This window comes from Mixophyes fleayi, chromosome 1, assembly GCF_038048845.1.
Source record: "Mixophyes fleayi isolate aMixFle1 chromosome 1, aMixFle1.hap1, whole genome shotgun sequence".
NCBI classification, from domain to species: Eukaryota; Metazoa; Chordata; class Amphibia; order Anura; family Limnodynastidae; genus Mixophyes; species Mixophyes fleayi.
The window spans coordinates 142,148,402-142,168,195 of record NC_134402.1 but is presented as its reverse complement, the minus strand read 5'-3'; the positions used below and the strand labels follow the sequence as shown (position 1 = coordinate 142,168,195).

The 19,794-nt window shown below is 36.9% G+C and overlaps 1 protein-coding gene across 4 annotated transcripts in view; it reads left to right on the top strand.

The window, feature by feature from the left end:
- NFKB1 (nuclear factor kappa B subunit 1) overlaps positions 1 to 19,794 on the top strand; it is a 98,217-nt gene that overhangs the window by 42,037 nt on the left and 36,386 nt on the right. For all 4 annotated transcript variants that reach the window (XM_075201053.1, XM_075201035.1, XM_075201043.1 and 1 more), the window contains 5 exons: positions 890 to 988; positions 13,138 to 13,286; positions 14,992 to 15,146; positions 16,486 to 16,644; positions 18,953 to 19,057. In XM_075201053.1, the coding sequence (XP_075057154.1) occupies positions 890 to 988; positions 13,138 to 13,286; positions 14,992 to 15,146; positions 16,486 to 16,644; positions 18,953 to 19,057 (667 nt within the window). The remainder of the gene's footprint in view (positions 1 to 889; positions 989 to 13,137; positions 13,287 to 14,991; positions 15,147 to 16,485; positions 16,645 to 18,952; positions 19,058 to 19,794) is intronic.

The window sequence follows — 19,794 nt, the reverse complement described above, 5'->3', positions numbered from 1 at the left end:
ACATCATGTCATCATGAACAGCATACTAGCATGTTTCTACAGGTCTGTGGGAGCCACATTTACATAAACACGCCTTTACTGTACTCGGCCAATGCTTCCCTTCCCCTCTCAAGGAGCAGATAGGTGTAAGTGCCAGAATTGCACAATTCTGCATAGACACATCTGCGTGTGTCCGCTTTCTGGGCGTGCACAGAGCGATTTAATCACATTCACTATGCAAACCGGTATACATCCCACTCTGCATCAGCCTCATCGTTTCTTGAATCTATTGGAGTGAGATTTAAAGGCACTTTAACCCCAACCATGTTCTTTTGTCACTACAAGGGAATGCTAGACATAGATTTATGTCAATGGTTCTCAGTTTTCTTCCTGCTGTGTGCTTCAAGTTTTTTTCCAAGCCATACACAGAATGTAGTACATTTAAGTCAAGTTATGAAACAACTTGAGTACTTGAGTACATATCCTCTCAGTTTCAATTAAAATATAGTTCTGTTATCATCCCTTATCTTTTTAAGACATTGCCTCTATATTCTTGTTACACATTAGTTTTGTCCTGGCATACAGGCTGAAGGTCAGTGTTTTATATAATACCTCAGTACAATCTACTGGCAAATTTAATGGGATTATGTGACAGAAGCAATCATACAGGCTCTGTGAAAATATAGAAATAGCAAACTGTTTGCCAACACCAATATATTGATTTGTTAATTAATCAATATATATATATGATTATTATTTTAAAAAGCTAAACCCAATAACAAATAGGGAGCAGTGGTGGGAATTATATATATTAATGTATGAGCATTTGTAGGACCAAAATAAAACAGTTTACAATGTGTTTATCATTTGCAACATCTATTTATGCTGTTTCATAACATCTTCTACGCAGAGAGGTTTCCGTTTTCGATATGTATGTGAAGGACCTTCACATGGAGGACTACCTGGAGCTTCCAGTGAGAAGAACAAGAAATCATACCCACAAATTAAGGTTAGATTCCTATGTTTCAAGAGGATCAAAATTCAAAAGAGATAAAATATATTTTTGCTGGTTTTTAATTTCTCTGTATTGGATTTAAAGGGAGAGGGTACAGAACTGAAGAAAGGAGAGGTAGACACAAGGGCCTGATTCATTAAGGAAAGTTATGCAAAAAAGTTTTCTGGACAAAGCCATGTTGCAATGCTAAGAGTGCAAATTAGTTTATTATTTTGCACATAAGGAAAATACTGTCTGTTTTTTTTATGTAGCATACAAATAACTGATACCTTATATGTGCACTGAAATTTAAAGTTGATCTAGGACATGCCCTACCCCAACTATAAATCTGCCATCAAGTGTTAAATTTACCTCCCCCTCAACTGCAACGTGGTTTTGCCTTACTTACTTTTGCTTAACTTTCCTCAATGAATCAGGCCCAAAATGTACAGAAGGTAACATAATAATGTTAATCTTCACAATAGCTATGACATTAGCACTTACATAAGAGTTTATATCTTTCAGACAGCACCGATATAGCTGGGTTTAAATCCCAACCACGGTTTCCAGCAGGATTCTCTAGAGTTGAGGCTGTCGCACAGGGAGGGAGCACTGTCTTCATCATGTAACAAAACTAAACTCTGGCTGTAATTTTATCTAAGAGAGGGGGGATTTAGGAATTTACATGGCTGAGTGATCAAGATTTTGGGGGCCAAAAGCATATGACTTACTACATATTTTGAAAACCTCTTCCAGTCATGGCTACATTTGTGCTTTTGACCCATATGATCAGTGATCAGCTGAAAAATAGCAGTCAGTGATGGAAATATTTTTGAGCAATGCTATCTCCGTCACTACAATTCCTCCAACATATAGTGGGGAACATTTTGTGAAGTTTTAAGTGGATCCAGTGGTCCACATGTGAATTACCTTGTGTTTGGGTTTCGACATGATGGGAGCATCTGTGCACTGTTCTGAGCAGGACCGCATGTGCGCTCTCCACAATTGTGTAACACCATGGATCCTGCTGCCCAGTGCTGACAGAAGTGCTCAACAGGATCAGAGCTCTTAGATTTGTGTATCCTTGCAGGTATATATTGAAGTACGAGGTTGTTTTGCTTGGCATTTAGTGCTTCTGTGTAGTAGCTGGCTAGTGTATAATGCAGACGCGTAATGCTATCATTTAGTCTTATGTTGCTGGGGTGTTTGCATAAATGTTGTTTTTAATAAAAAAAAGATTGAAAGTTAAATTATTTTTTTCCTGCTAGAATCACAACAAGGGGTCTGATTCATTAAGGATCTTAAATGAAGAGGATACCTATTTCAGTCTCCTGGACAAAACCATGTTACATTGCAAGGGCTGCAAATGAGTGTTCTGTTTTGCACATAAGTTAAATACTGACTGTTATTTCATGTAGCACACAAATACTTGATAGCTTATTTGTACACTGAAATTTAAAGTTGATATTTGTGTGCTTCATGAAAAAACAGGCAGTATTTAACTTATGTGCAAAACAGAACACTCATTTGCACCCCTTGCATTGTAACATGGTTTTGTCCAGGAGACTGAAATAAGAATCCTCTTCATTTAAGATCCTTAATGAATCAGGCCCAAGGTTCTTTCTTTCCATGACAGTCTTTATGACACTTTTCCCTCTGTGCAAAAACAAACATAATATCTGATTTATATTAGTAAAATAACTAGAGCTTGAATGATACTTTTAACAATTAAGAACTGTCAATTGGAATATAGAGGTAAGGCACCATCGGTATTCTCTGTACAGTGATCCTATGGCATACTGTTCTGCATGGAACTTATGCTAATTCTTATACATATGCTATGCAGTCATTTATTTTAAAGAAACAAATTGTAGGATTTCCCTGAATACCTTGAATATTTAAAATAAAGTTGTTTTGTGATAAAAGGGTTCGTTTAAATAAACCAAAGGCAACCCACCATAAACAAAATTTTGTAGCCTTCACAAAACTGAAATCATTTAACATTTGCTCATTGTATTTGCCCTAAGTAACTGGGCACAAACATCATTTTTAAGGCAGTGAGTTTATGCTTGCAGAGCAGGTTCTGGGAAGTTACGGGCCACAAAAAGGCTTCTCACATCATCGCAAAGTCTATTATTTGCAGCACTTATAAGTTCCTTAAAGTTCTTCCAACCAACTTAAAGAACTGGCAAAGTCTTATGCCCAGTACCCCTGAGCTTCAGACAGAAGTTTGGATATCTGTGTGTGCTCTATTAAACACACAGGTTGATGTAGACATGGAAACAGCATAATACTTTGAGTTTCTGATGTGTATTTTGTCTTTTCTATTTTCAAAACATTTTAATTTGAAAAAGAAAATCATTTACCCTGTCACTTCTACATTGCCATAGATTTGGATAACCTTCTGGTGACTATTCCACAAAGCTACTTTTAGTTTGGTTACAGCAGAAACAATGATTTCTAGTTGTTAAATGTAGAATTGAAAATGAAAAGGTTTCAACTCTTTAAGTTCAGTGCTGCAAGTTTACTTTATAGTAATCATGTGACAAATTTAAGGATATGTTCAGTATGAGTTCATTCACATATATTTGGAGAGTGGTCATGTCACATTTGTCCCAAGACTGACTTTATAAATGTTCTACAATGGAATGTATAACTGTCAGTAAAGGTAAAATACACCTGGATAGGAGGAACACCAACATGTTTTGTTTCAAATTGAAATGAGTGTACTTTAAAGAAAAAGTGTACTTTGTCCCCTAAAATAATATAGTGTTAGTTTTCATAGTCACTTTGAATTGACATAAAAGCACTCAGTCTGCTGTCTTGCGCTTTTGCGTGAATAAAGTACTCCTTGCTAGCTTCTAATTTGCTTGTGTTTTACATAAGATAATTGCTATTATAATTCAGTATATGCAATGTTGAATTTTTACCACAAAGCATTATTGGGTAATGTATGTCTATTTTTGCTATTACATTTCCTCTTTGGTTAGCACTCACTTTACATCTACTGCCAAAAATATCTTTGCTGTCAAAAATTAAAGTTGACTGTCATTCAGAAATGCTTAGGCACACTTTTGAGAAATATTAAATTGACGTGTGCAACTGCAAGATGACCAGTAGTGAAATAGCACCTCTGATCTTATGCTTTTATCCAGACTGTTTTCCAGTGGATATTTTTTGACTTTGCATCTGATAGCTGTTGTTAGAAAATACATTACTGTTTTTGAGCAAAACATAATAATTAAGTCTAAATACAATGCTATTCTGGTAAACAAGTATATAAATCTCATATTGTGTATACAATATGCCCATGTCTGTGATTTATTGTTTATTTGTTTACCAGCAAAGTGTTGATGAACTTCAGTATTTGTATACTTTTACTGAAAATTGTATCTATAGTAGTTGTCACATTTCATACAGCATATTTCCTCATATGAATTCTTTGCATTGCAAGACAGGTAACACAGAGTTAATTTAGTGCAGGAGATAAAATGGCCATGCCTTTAAATTATTACATTTTAACCGTTTCAGAAAGGGGAAGTCTTATGTTCTCCAAATGGTGTGGAAATAGAAGGAACTAGAAAATCAAATAAGTCATCTGTTAATACAGTGTTGTTTTGATCTCTTACACACAGAAACTGTCCACGTATCATGCAAGTGACCAAGACATTAAAATGGACTGGGCACAGTATTTGCCAGCTGACAGACAGTAAAAAATGTGCAAATATATAGTCAAAAAAGTGAAAAAGTTGAGCTTCAAAAAAGAAAATTTCTTGCCCTTTGAGTCAATTATGTTCCCACTTGATTTTCAGCACCTAACATGGGCCAGTTCTGGGACAGACTTCACCCCAAAAGAAAACTCATTGCAACAGTAAAGCAAGTTTGTAAGAGTACCAGGCTCCTCTAATTCAGTATAATAATAGGAAAACAAAAAGAAAAGAAAATGAAATAAACTTTGGGCCTGATTTCTTGTGAGACATACGTTTATCTGCGTAGCATTTCTTTGCATTTTTCACATTGCGCATGATCAGAAAATGTACGTATGCAACTGCAGCTTTTCAGACCTGCCAATTACTCGGCCATAGATTAGAATTTACCAGGTATGTTGTAGTGGATAAAGTTTTTCTATCTTTGTACGCATGTCTGGAGGTTTTTCCTGCTGTATTTAATAGATTATTAGATTATTCAAGTTTAAATGATGCTTCATTGCAATTGCATTTGTAACATATAAAATAAATGTTTGTATATATGTGCACAAGCTGGATGTAAGTGTTTATGGGGTGTGTCTGTTGTCAAGCAGATGCATCTGTTACTTATTCAGGCCTGGACACATCTTCAACTCTGATTATGGTGTACATAAGGATACACTTGCGTACAACTTTTTCAATGCACTTATGCTTGTGTTCCACTCTGAATCAGGGCCCTTTGTCTTTAATATTTGTCAAGCTAAATGATGTATGTATAAAATGTCTTTATTTCTTGTTACACTTACCTAATAGTACCTTGCATGTGAAACATGCTAAAAAAAGACCATTTACAAAAACGCAGAGCCTTAATGATCATGCATTTGGGCCTAATTGACTGCCTAGCACAGTGTTGGCTAACCTGTGACACTCCAAGTGTTGTGAAACTACAAGTCCCAGCATACCCTTCCAGCAATAAGCTGCTATATATTGGCAAAGCATGCTGGGACTTGTATTTTCACAACACCTGAAATGTCACAGGTTAGCCAACACTGGCCTAGCACATTCATAAGTGTTCATCCACATCCCAGTTTTTAAAACTGCCACTGGACTTCACATTTGACTGGAAATGCCCCTGGTATACAATTAAAATATCACTTCAAAGCTCATTGTACTACCACTTTGGGATCATTGCCTTCTTTACTTCAAACGTTTTCATTTCCCCCCTAAACTGCTGCCTTATTCAGTTATGTGTCATTGACTTGGACTACAACACAGCTCAGCTGTTTCCTATGTGCTGGGTAAAATCATTTATATCCAGAGAGTAGCACTCTGTTATACTCCAATGAAATTACAGTAAAACACCTCTGCCCGCAAAATATAAATACCTTGGGTAGGATTCAAGCTCAGATGCAACTTGCATGTAAGTTGAGTTTTAAAAAAGGGCACGGAACGTGTGCGTAGTTATGACCATATTCAAATCCAACGTTACATTGCCTACGTTAGTCCACCCCATCCCCGTTCCGCTCCTCAAGTCGTAGGCTATCATAAGTGTCATTTGCATTCAGGGGTGCATTGAATTCAATTGTGTTCATCGATGTAAGGTACGTATCTGAGTCTGTGCAGAGCTATTTCACGCAAGACACAATACTCAAATGTATGCAAGTCTGAACCTGAAGCAGGCCCATAATACATTAATAGCAATAATATTGCTCTGCTTTGCCACACCTATGTAGACTCTATTTGCTGGTGTTTGGACATCTATCTCTGAGCACCTGTCTTTGAAGACTATCTGGAACTTGCCACACAAGACTAGCAAAGTCCTTCTCACCTCAAGATACAGTAGGTGTTAAATGCAAACAGATGTCCCTGCTCATGCCGGTTTGAAAACAATAAGAGTGTACACTGTGCAGATATAGGCATATTGGCACAGTACAGCCTTCTTGTGAAAAATGAATGGACACCAGACTCTCTCATCTCTCTTTGATGACATAAACACATTTAATACATATCTTCTCTCCAGCACAATCCTTGGTTTCACTGATCACACTTGATATATCACGTAATTAATTCTGAGAACTGATGCTCTCACTACCATTCTGTGTCTGCATTCCAATAGCCTTTCCACCTGCCCTCCTCTCATGCTACTCTCCATTCTCTCTTGTGGTCTGTCACGCACAATACTTTTGAATGAACTGACTCTGATACTCAACTTCTGGATGTCGCTCCAAGCAAGCATCCATGCTCATGCCACTCAACTTTCTTATAGGTCAGGCTGACCACACCTAGCTGCGCTGTACCTTTTGAGCTTTGACACCCACTCACAGTAGTATCTTCAACTTCACAAGCCATTACTGGATCCCAGAACCTCCCTCTCCGGACTTGGGCTAACTCTGACACTCAATATGTCTTCAAACACAACCTCTTGTCCTGACTTAAGTCAGAAAGGATTCAAAAGATAACTAGTCATTTTCCTGAAAAGTGTCTCCCTCTCTGAAGGATGATGGGACCTGGTTTTATGGGTACTGAAATTGGCATTTTTTAATACTCTGGTCCTGGAGGTGTTAAACACATTCATATATCAGTTGCATAACTCCTACTCATGCATACAAGGGTGACAATGTACCTAAATTGCCCTATTATATTGCTTAAAATTAACTTTTGCCACACATATAACATTTTTAGAGTGGGCCTGTGTGATATATGTATCTTGCATAAGCCACATGAAATCATTTGCTTGTCTTGGAATCCAGTGTTGAGTTTAAGGTTATGTACAGGATGTATTGTGTCAAAAGCAAAAATAACCCTTGTAATCTCAGTTTCTCTTTTTGACAACTTCCTTATGCCTCACTTTCTAAAATTCATTCCACTGTACTCCAAACTTATGAAAAACCATAGAAACCCATCATCAATACTTTTTTGCTGATCATTTAGTGTTGAAGAGTATCACCATCTTTAGTCACATCTATATTTTGTGTGTACATTGTTCTTTCTTTTTCTCAAGTACAAAGGAATGCTTGATGAATAGCCATCTCATTTACAGTAGCTAGGTTGCAGATCTTTTTATTGACATTTTGTTAAAACTAACTCATGGGACTTTCCATCCTACATAACAAAAATAGCATAACAAACATATAAAATGTATTAGCTGTGCTATCATAGATACTGTGGTAAAACATACATGAAATATACCCTTCCGTAGCTACTTCTGGTTAACTCTGAAGTCAGGGGTGTTTTATGAATTAAGGTGGTCTATGTGCAAGAGCAGTGTTTGACCTCCCCATCATATATGACAAAGGGAGAATGGTGGGGGAACATATTGACAATGGGAGAGTGCAGAAGGTATTTGTATAATATGCCCTACCCACTCTCCCCTTGTCACAAATGCTTACCGTCCATTCTCCCCTTATCACAGCAAAAAATTCTACCCAAAGTGGCCAAAAGAGTGTTTTTATTGAAATTTTAAGAAAATGAACTAAAAACAAATGTCTATTTTTGTTCCTATTTTGTTCTGGGCATTACAAAAACCCCTCCCCTGGTCTCCTGAATGTTTTCTGTAGTGTAGGGTGTTATTGTCTGGTGATCACTTATGATTACCTACTATTAACTATTTAAGGGCAATTTCAGACTCTCCTCTTTCATTTGAGGGTACTCCTGATTTTTGCAAGATGGAGTAGATCTGTGCACTCTTCCTTTATCCATGGACTTCTATTTTTTTTCAGTATTGTCGGGGAGTATTGTCTAGTGCTCACACATGATCACCAGACAATAACTAGTAAGAGAGCAACTCATTTACAAGAGGGATATTCACCTTTTAAAAAAAAGGGTGCTTCTGTGTTTCTAGATTACAGGATGCGGTAGATATGGCACTTGTAGTGCCTTCTCTACCATCCCCTGGCTCTTCATTATTTTTTCTGTGAGGAGGTGGGGCTTAATTACATCATTGTAATTACATCATTCCCCATCCACCAGTAGCAGGAAATAGCTGAGGCCTGTAAGTTCAGTTTTAACTTCTTTAGACCCCACACATTTAATACAGAGATAAACCATTTAAAATTAGTAGTCCCATCTCCTGATGCATTACATGGTTAACTCCACATTACACTAATACCCCCATATTGCTTTAGTATCCCCACATTGCATTAATAAAAAAACATATAACATCATTAGCTTCCATTACATTATATTGACAGCCCCACCAGCGCCATTATTAAATTCATAGCCCCACTCTAAAGCCGTAATAGATCCCACTACATGACATTAGGAATCCACACCATCTCTTATGAATAGTCCCCACTAACCCCCATACTACATTAATACCCATTCCCCATACATATTACATTATTACATTTACCCCCACACACATTACATTAAATCCTTTCCACACAAATATTATACCCTACCCCATGAACATTAATACCCCGCAGCACATTACTTTAATAGCCCCTCCAACTCCCACTTTACTTTAATAGTTTAAAAACCCAAGTTTTACATTGCTTTGCATTGTCAGATGTGCATTCTTTATAACATAGCAATTAGTGGATATCGTTTGCAAACTCCATATTTAAAAAAAGTTTACGCAAATGTGAAAGGACTCTGCCTTTTATGCTGTACAAATGTTACAAGGAATGCAATTGAATTGTACGCATATAGCCATCTGTTGTTGGACAATTTGCAGAGCTCACTATTCCAAGAACAGCTAGAAAGCCACAGTTTTCTCACTGTAAAATAAGAATGATTATTTCCATTTTATCTTTTACATTGATATATTATCTCATACATTTCAAGTGGATGCAGTAATTTTCAGCAGACTGGCTTATTGAAATAGTTTGCACTTTGATTTGGGAAATTCCATGGGCCAGTGAGTGTACTTTCCATTACAGGGAACTAGATACATTGGCTGCTTTCCAGATATATACATTTATTTACAAGCTTCCTTCACCACATCTGAATATTGAAAAACAATGTGGTAAATTAGGTGGTAGAGCACCTTTAAAACTAGTCATATTATTAATATTTTAGTGTTGTGATTAATATGAAGCGTAGCTAGTTTTAATTTCAATTACTTGCTTTGGAAACCATAACCTACAATGGAAAATCATATTTTTAAATTGCTTGTACTACTGCAAAATGTGTGTATGTGGACAAGGAGCCCTATAATTTTACAGTACTGCAACTCAGTTGTAATAATGATTAGTAATAGTAATAAAATGTATCTTGCTGTACATTTTTAAGGCCAAAAGACACCAAGGGCTAGATTTACTAAGCTGCGGGTTTGAAAAAGTGGGCATGTTGCCTATAGCAACCAATCAGATCCTAGCTTTCATTTATTTAGTACCTTTTACAAAATGACAGCTAGAACCTGATTGGTTGCTATAGGCAACATCCCCACTTTTTCAATCCCGCAGTTTAGTAAATATAGCCCCAAGAGATAAAATTACCAAAATCACAGTCACAACCTAAGTGGTATATACTAGCAACATTAGGGGCTAGATTTACTAAGCTGCGGGTTTGAAAAAGTGGGGATGTTGCCTATAGCAACCAATCAGAGTCTAGCTTTCATTTTGTAGAATGTACTAAATAAATGAAAGCTAGAATCTGATTGGTTGCTATAGGCAACATCCCCACTTTTTCAAACCCGCAGCTTAGTAAATCTAGCCCTAGGACTCATTTACCACTGTGGTGTCTGTCCAATGCAAAAGTCAGCCCGAAGCAAGGAGTTGGGCAGATTGGGGCATTTATCGGGAAAGTGCGGGTTAGGCATATACGTTTGCGTAGTTTTACACTTTGGAAATGTGAGATTTCATTTTGCTAGCCGGAATTTTCTAAATTAAATAGCAGTGGTGGAGAATGAATATTTAGCGAGTCATTCCCTGTTTTACTGGAAGTTGAATATTATTGCTATCAGAACAGAAGGACCAGACTTCTACACCAGGTCTTGTCCTAAACTTTTCCAGAAAAGTGCATTTTTCACTTCAACCAAAGCAATAAAAAGTCTCAAAAAAGTGAGCCATGTAATATAAGACAATCCTGCTGTCTTATTAGATGAGGGTGTTCTTAAAGTGGTTGAAAGACGGACTTTCTATTATTTTCACCATTCACATTTTCTGCAGCAGACCCACAAATATAGGAGCATTTACCTTTTATGGGGTGTTTTCAAACATGAGGAAATGTGCCTTAAAATACAGTTGGAAGACAATTAAGACAAATTAATCAATTACATTCTCTACTTCATATTTATAAATTTACGATTAGACAGTAAAAAAAATGCAATGTTTATTATGATACAAGTTTTAATACACCATATTAAAGTGATTGCATACTTATTAGTCAATTATAACATTTTTATAGCAGTTTTATAGTATCTGATTACATTATTTTTTGAAACTTAAAGTTGAACATTGCTTAGTTGCTTATCCGTTGCTTAGTTATACAGTATAGATAGAAATACACCACTCACATAGTTTTGTTTAAACACTAATGCTTTAGTTATTGATATATTACATATTTTCTGAAAATATTAAGGGATGTTAAATACTTATCCTACAAAATATAAAATAAAAATGAAGCCCACACAATTATAAGGAAACAAATTCCCCAGTTAACAATAAAATCTGTAGTTTGTCCCAGAACTTTTATTTTGCCTAATGAGTGAAAAACAAACGTACATGAGTATTTTTTTCTGACCAAACCACCATTCATTTGGCATGTAATCAATCCGTTTCGATTTACTAGACAGAAATGTTTTATCACCATATACATCTCAACGCTATGCAAATTTCAGTTCTCTTCCTTTGACAAGACCTTCAATATTGACAGCAGGAAGAAAATACTCTTACTACAGGCCAGTTAAATGACATTGCACAGAATTGAAATATTTTAGGTGCTTTTAACTAGGGGTGTGCACCGGCTACTTTTGGTGTTTTGGGTTCTGATTAGCTTGAGGTTTTGGGTTCTGATTTGTTTTGCCAAAACACCCCACGAAAGGTTTTGGTTCTGATTTTGGATTTTGGGTTCTGATTTTTTTTTTAAAAAGCATAAAAAGTGCTAAAATCCATTTTTATTTTTATTTTTTTTCACTCCTACACTATTATTAGTTTTAACTAGGGACAGAATACTTATTGTTGTTACCCTTCTAACAAGGGCCACACAGAAGAGCAAGAGATGACGATGATGGGGTCACTCCTGTATCAACAGCAACACTGACTATTTTAGTTCAGCCAACTTATCTGTGCACAATTTTAAAGTGGGAGGGGCTGGGACTACATGTAGTGTAGCCAATCCAAGCATCTGAATGTTAACAACAGCACAAATAAGTGATGTGAAGTCAGAGGTGCAACTAGCTAGCTGTGGGCCTCAGTGCAGGATGGAAGGAACCAAGGCCCCAACCCTCTGCATCTGTCATGCAGCGGGCCCCATTATCTCCATGGGCCCTGCTGCACCAATGGTTGTTCCGTCACTGTGTGAACCTGGTGTGGGATGATTGTGGAGTTAAGCTCACCTCTCTGAAAAAAAGTTTATAAAGTCAACATTTTATATGGTATGATTGTATGTTGTTCCTTCCACCCATACTTGTTCTAGTATTTCAAAATCAGACATAGGATTTGCTATTCTCTAACTTAGGTATAAAGTTTAGCTCTAACATGCAAATCAGCACAAATATTTGTTTTGCTGGTGGAGGGGGTTTCTGCAGCACAGATAATCATTGTAAGATTTGTTCTCTGAACACAATTATATTTTCTACAGTAATCCTGTGTATTTCATGGAGTTTTGGGAAAATGTTAGAAATGATAAAAAAAAAAAAAAAGCAAGATGTTATTTTTTGCGATCAATAATTTATCAATAATAAAATTTTGACAGCCGGGTGGCATTAAGAAGTGGGTGCAGTGTAATATTTTGCAAGAATATTGAAAATTTTTGAAGGCGATTGCACACACCTGCCAGGACTGGTCAGACTGGTGGTCAGTGGTCTAACACACTGCTGGTTGTAGTGCTCACAGAGCCGGATTTAGACCTCATGGGGCCCTAGGCAAGATACTGGTTTGGGGCCCCCTCCCTGAAAAAATCCATAGCACTATAGTTTTTAAGCAGAACATATACCCCTATTCAGGGGCTGGCTGGCAGACTTTAGCCCGGGGAAGGCAAGCATATAGCACTGGCCCATAAGTAGCAGTCCATTTTTAAAGGGTGGTTTCACTGCCGGCCCTGGGAGGGACCGCTGGGCCCTAGGCAATTGCCTAGGTTGCCTAGTGGTAAATCCGGCTCTGAGTGCTCACATAGTCCTTGTTCTAAAAGGAGAAACAATGATGTTTTATAATAGGACTCTGTTAGGCTCCAAGAGCCGGGTGGTAAGTAAAAACAGCAGGGTGGAGAAATAGGTGCTGGGGAAAACACTGTGCTTTATTGCTGTTTGTTTTAGTGTTACAGCATGCTGCGTTATATTGGTCCTGTCTTATTTTTACCACGGTGGTTCTTTAACAGATCCACAATTACAACGGCCATGCCAAAATCATTGTGCAGCTGGTAACCAATGGCAAGGATGTCCGGCTACATGCCCACAGCTTAGTGGGGAAGCACTGTGAGGATGGAGTCTGTTCTATAAACGTGGGACCTAAAGATATGATTGTTGGGTGAGTAGCTTCTAGACCTTTGTATTACAGGGGTGTCTGGTTGCCCTACGAGCAAATGTGAGCAGGAAGTAACTAGTAAACCTCTGTACACAAGTCTTTCAGATGTTCCAAAGCATAGCATGTTTCACACATGAATGACATTTTGAGGTTTCTCTACGACATGACACTTCCCACGCTAGATAACTAGTAACACCAATATTCTTAAACCAACCATTTCTGAGATGCTAGAAGGAATTGTACATGATTCAGTGTGAAGTTAACATGAACTGGAAAATATTTTATCTGCATCATTTGAACCGACCTACAAAATAGGAGCTTACAGAAATGAATGTTGCACTATTCAACCCTAAATTAATAGCACATTTTGAGGAATCTTCAGTGCTATAAATAATTAAAATAAGTCATATAAAAATGTAATATAATAAGGTTTTTATAGATACTGATAACTCAACCAGGAAGAATATAACATTCATAGATCTTTAAAAAGTTCTTAATTGATGATTTCTTGAATCTTTGGGGAACTGTAAATGTAAAAGTCAATAAATCTTCCATTCAAACATAATCATAGGTTGATTGTCCTTATCCAATATTAGTCGCAGAGTTAGTGCACAGACCTCTCAGTACTTGTGAGCAAATCAGTGATCAGCATTGTAGCTTTTCCCCATACGTCGCAGAGTCTCCTCTGATTTACGAAGTGAAGGAAGCTCTGGCCGATGAGCTCTGTGTACATTATTGACCTCATTTAGAGTCGGAACGCAAAGTCCGTTTAAGAAGTGTAGGAGTGGGAGTGTGCCGCAGCTTGGTAGGGTATTACGAGTGGCAAGCAACCCCAGTTCCGTCCCACTCTTAATACCCTATCGAGCTGCCAGCAGTTCCTGCAGCTAGCTAACTGCTTGCGCCACCTAATTCCTGCCGCACAGCTTTAGCCCTTTTTGATGTGTGTTGTGTCTGCGCCTCACTGCAACTAGGATGTACTTACATGGTCACGCCTTAACAATTCGCGTTCCTCCCATTCTCTTGTAGTGAGTCCAAGCTGTCGCAAGTGTTAATTGCGTCCAAGATGCAGGCGGATTTGGTGCTTTCTGCACATGCGTGATAGTGTTTTTTTGTTGGATGCGCCTAAAACAGACTTTGCGTCCGACTCTAAATGAGGTCCTATATGTCCTTAGCTCACACATGTACATGTACTCGAGGCACAGATATTTTATGAATGTGTTGAAAAGGACATTGTGTCAAACACCAACTGCAAAGGACCTTGCAAATGAACAAATAAAAGATTAAAGTAAGGAAATAACTTTTTTTGGTTTTGTTTGCGGGTCACCCATAAAAAGAAATATGTGTGTGTGTGTTTGTTATTAAAATAAATTTATTAAAATGTTTTGCAGCAGCATTGTGACATGAAACCTTCTATTAACATGTATTTGTTTAGCTGGTTAATTATATTCCGCATCAAGTATGGCCAATCACGCTCAGGTAGCCATTGACAGTAGTGGGACTTGGTGCCAATTACTACCATGCATAATGTTACCAGAAAAGGGAAGGACATCGCTCTCCTTAACTTACGTTTTTGCTGTTACTTAACAACCTGCTGTTCTGAGTGGCAAATGTATATGTCTTCTAAAAACTGTAAAAACACAGGAAGGTTTTGAAAAAGGTACATTACAGCATACTATACTTTCATTCTTGTATGTTGAATGTGTCACAGGTTTCCTAATCTAGGAATTCTTCATGTCACAAAGAAAAAAGTGATTGAGATACTGGAGGCACGTATGATGGATGCTTTCAAGAAGGGATATAATGCTAATCTTCTGGTGCACACTGAGTTAAATTATCAATATGCAGCAGATAGGCCATTGACTGGTGAGTGATGTTTTATCACATTTATCACAATAACCATGTACAAATTTTATTTTCTTTTAAAAATGTGAGTGTTGCCTACAAACAGTTTTCATTGAACACCTTTGCCGTTAATTCTGCTAAACCAAATTGGGTCCAAATAATATAGCCCAAATGTGGGTGCAAATTTTAGCTGTTCCCCTTTAACCAGATGATGTGGTTACTTGTTACAGTTAAATGTCTTCTGAAGGTTCTCAGTAAACAGACCACACACGCTTGGTTCACAATGCTCATTTTGAAGGTGTTCCTTGGTGGAATGTATAGAAGGCAGAGAAAGCAAGACACAACTAATTAGAATAACACAGAATTATAGTATTAAAAGGTATTGATGTATTTAATTTTTTTCTTTGCGTTCTGATGGAACTTTATAATGCACATATGCGTTGTGTGTATCCTGCAGTGTGTTGTATCTGTCTGCATACAATAAGTACTATATGGCTAGAGTGTACCTATATCCATATTAAAATAAAATTGTTTTTTGAGATCCACTTCTACTTGAATGCGGCCGGATGTGCATGCAATTTTTCCGTCTGATTTAAAAAAAAACACACAAAATTGCATTAACTTTGCGGTCCTTGGTGAAGCAGGCCCAGTATTTCTCCATCTCTGGGCTGTCTGTAAGTCTCAATTAGATTGTTCCTAGTCTGCCGATGTTCCTCCTTACAATATATTTGTAGTATCACTGCAAGAAAAATACTATGTGATCTCCATAGCAATCTATTCAACAACAGGAACCGTGCAACAAATTTCAGTAACCAGGAGGGGAATTCTACAAAAGAACATCACTTTTATGCATCAGCACTTCCCATTAAAATTAGGAATTATCCTGTCAGGAGATAATAAAAAAATAAAAAAAAATACAACATGTCAAATCTAAACAAATAATTTTTTAAAAAATATGATGTCAAATTGTATAGTCATTACATTAATCATTATATATATATATATATAATATATATATATATATACACACACACACATTTTTTCATATTTCCACAGTGTCATGCAATATCCCCACTATGCTGTACTGAACATGGCATTGCCCTCAGCGTATATCAGTTCCCCTGATGTAGTCACTGGTGAAGACAATCAAAATGAGCATTAAGACTGTGGGTCTGAAATGATTCTGTCGTTGTGATTTACCTCACAATCTATGGAATTGGGTGAAATGCGCATGACATCATGAGTACCTTCATCCCTTTTTGTGTTGATATAAGCGCAAAAAGCAGAGTTCATTTAAAATGTGTAAAATGTCAAATTTAATTTTTGCCTTTAGAAACATTTTATGGATTTTTTATTGTAGAGCGAGAAAAAGATATCATTCGGCAAGCAGCATATCAACAGTCAAAAGACATAGACCTCAGCGTGGTACGACTGATGTTCACTGCTTTCTTGCCAGATAGCAATGGGAGTTTCACGAGGCGACTTGAACCTGTCATATCCGTTCCCATCTTTGACAGCAGTAAGTATTGTGAATCTGTATTTCAGGTGAATAATAAGAGTATATACATGCTGTTTTAATGTATTTTTTATCAAACTTTAGTCACAATTTGACATTAGGATGTCAAGTGTAATTGTTTTTTTGGTCAGCGCCATCCATTTGTCCCATCTTTTCATCTCTGCTTTTGCCGGTAGTCATTAGAAAGGGGGTCTGCATTGTTTACAAGAAGGGGCTTATATTGTACGCAGCCACCAGGAAAGTGTTCAGTAGATCAGGCAGTATAATGCTCCTCTTTATGAGGACAGTTCATACATTCAATTTTGTTACTTTTTTTTTAATAATATCAAAATGTTGACATTTGTAGAGAACAACAAGCTGTAAGCTACTTCCATAGCACATGATTAAATTATGTTGTTGCAGTCCACTGTACTTATTTAATTTTTGATTCAATTTACTTTTTTTGTACTCTTACTATAACAAATTTTATACCTGTTTTGCAAATGGATTATGATTTATTAACTTGCTACTGTAAATTAAGGACAATATACTTTGCATTAGAATATTTAAACAACAGGCTTCCCTACAGGTTTGGCTTATTTGCAAGAAAAATGGAAAAAGTTATTTGCAAGATTTGGATAGTGTCAACTGTTTGGTTTCCGAAATGCACCTTAATAAGTATAATGATGCTAGAGGAAGTTTCAAATGAATTGCTCATGGCCCTAAAATTTAGATTAAGGGGTATATTTACTAAACTGCCGGTTTAAAAAAGTAGAGATGTTGCCTACCTATAGCAACCAATCAGATTCTAGTTCTCATTTATTTAATGCATTCTAGGCAACATCTCCCCTTTTTCAAACCTGCAGTTTAGTGAATATACCCCTTAGACTAAATCTGTAGCAGTGAATTTCACTTACAGCTCATTCTGCCATATCACAAACATTGTGGGTCTGATTCAGAATGAAACACAAGCGTAAGTGTAACATGCGATTTGAAAATGTTGAACACAATTGAATGTATATGTACGACATATTCAGAGTTGAAGGTGTAAAAGAATAGCAAATGCGTCCGCCTGACAAAAGACACACTCCTTGGACGCTTATGTACAACTTGTGAACATGTTCATAAGTCTTTTTTAATATATGTTACAAATAGAATTGCAGTGAACCATCAACCAACTAAGTCTCAAGCATCTGAAAATAAATTGCAAACCTCTAGTTTTAAGTGGTTCGCTAGTTACAGTGTTCCTCATCATCATCTGCTACTTACACCTGTCTATGACCACACGCAATTAAAACTATCTAAACATCCATATCTGCCACAACGTCCCAGTCTGAATCTGTACACAATAGTTTGATCATGCCCTTTACTGTACACCATCTACGTTGGAATGCCTCTTCCCTTCCACGTTATTCCTCTTCAGGCTTAAGGAGTCGTAAGTGGCAAAATGTAATAGGTCTGAATAGCCGCAGTTATGTATGTTCGCTTTCTGAGCATAAGCAGTGTGAAAAATTCCAAAGCTATGCAAATTGGCATAATTCTCATTCTGAATCAGTTCCTATATGTATATTCTAGATATTGTGGTTTAGTGTTCTCTACATATCATATCACCTTCTTTTAATGGAAATGCTGTGTTGTACAGAGCAAGTAGTTAACAGACATCCATGGGGGTGTACAAAATGAGTCTGATGAGTTGCTATTACTGTTTTTGCTAGTTTGGTTTCATTGCCATTCATTAAAAAAACCCTGGTTGTGTCTTTTAGACTATTTATATTTTTGCATACGTTGATCCATTCTGTGTACATTTCTATGAATAGTAAATGTTTTGGATCCTTTGTTTCCATCTCCACTTGTTGAAGGTTTAATTTCATTCAATAATATTGGACAGTCATTTATCTAATTGTGTTGATTTAAAGGTTTGAATATACACTCAGTGGCCACTTTATTAGGTACATCTGTACACCTGCTCATTAATTCAAATATATAATCAGCCAATCATGTGGCAGCAACTCATTGCATACAAGCATGTAGAAATGGTCAGGTGTTTCAGTAGTGGTTCAGACCAAACACCAGAATGGGAGAAGTAATGTGATATGAGTGACTTTGACCATGGAATACTTGTCGGTGCCAGATGGTTTGAGTATCTCAGAAACTGCTGATATCCTGGGATTTTCCCACACAACACTGTCTAGAGTTTAGAAAGAATGGTGCGCAGAAACAAAAAACTTCTAGTGAGCGGCAGCTCTGTGGGCAAAAACTCACTTAGTGTATGTCCTCTTCTTATATATGTTGTTTGATTTTTGACATGTTATATGGTTCCTTCTTTTGGCAGAAGCTCCAAATGCATCTAATCTAAAAATTGTGCGAATGGACAGAACCTCTGGTTGCGTTACTGGAGGTGAAGAGATATATCTACTGTGCGATAAAGTACAAAAGGGTATGTTCATATTTGCTACTTAAAATGTATATATACACCACAGCTAATGCCCTGGTGTTAACTATTATTATTATTTATTTGTTTATTTATTTATAAACCACAAACATTTTTCACAACACAATTTCAGGTCATTATAGCTATTATATGGTTTTAACATTTACACTAACATGAAACAATAGCAATAACAACCCTGCTGGAAAAACTTAGGATCTCAAGGCTACACACCTCAGAATATTCAGGGACATTTGTGAAAACGTGTGCTCAGGAAGAAGGTGGTGTTACCTATCAACCAATCAGGTTTGTTTTACCAGATTTCATAAATGTCCCCCATTGTGCATTATCTGTTCTCTTTAGACATATGCTGCCAATTGCACTGTCAGAGGAAGATAAAAAAAAACAACTAAAATTTCAATGTGTCCGTTTTTCTAACCAAGTACCTATTCTATATTTTGGCTATAAATAAGTTTACATGTGGAATTCTTAAGGATAATGTGATATTTCAAAGCACCTGAAAATACAATGTGCTTAGCAAAATCTCACCTGCTCGATCCCCTTACAACTTCCATATTACTGTTTTCTCCAATGCCATGAATTTGGGTCCCACCTCTAAAATATCTACTGTTACCAAGATGCAGACAGTCTGCTTTTGACTTTTCCAGGCATCAGTGCCAGTATTGGTATCTTAGGGGCACATTTATCATTATTCACATAAAGTGAAAAGTAGTTTTCAATCCTTA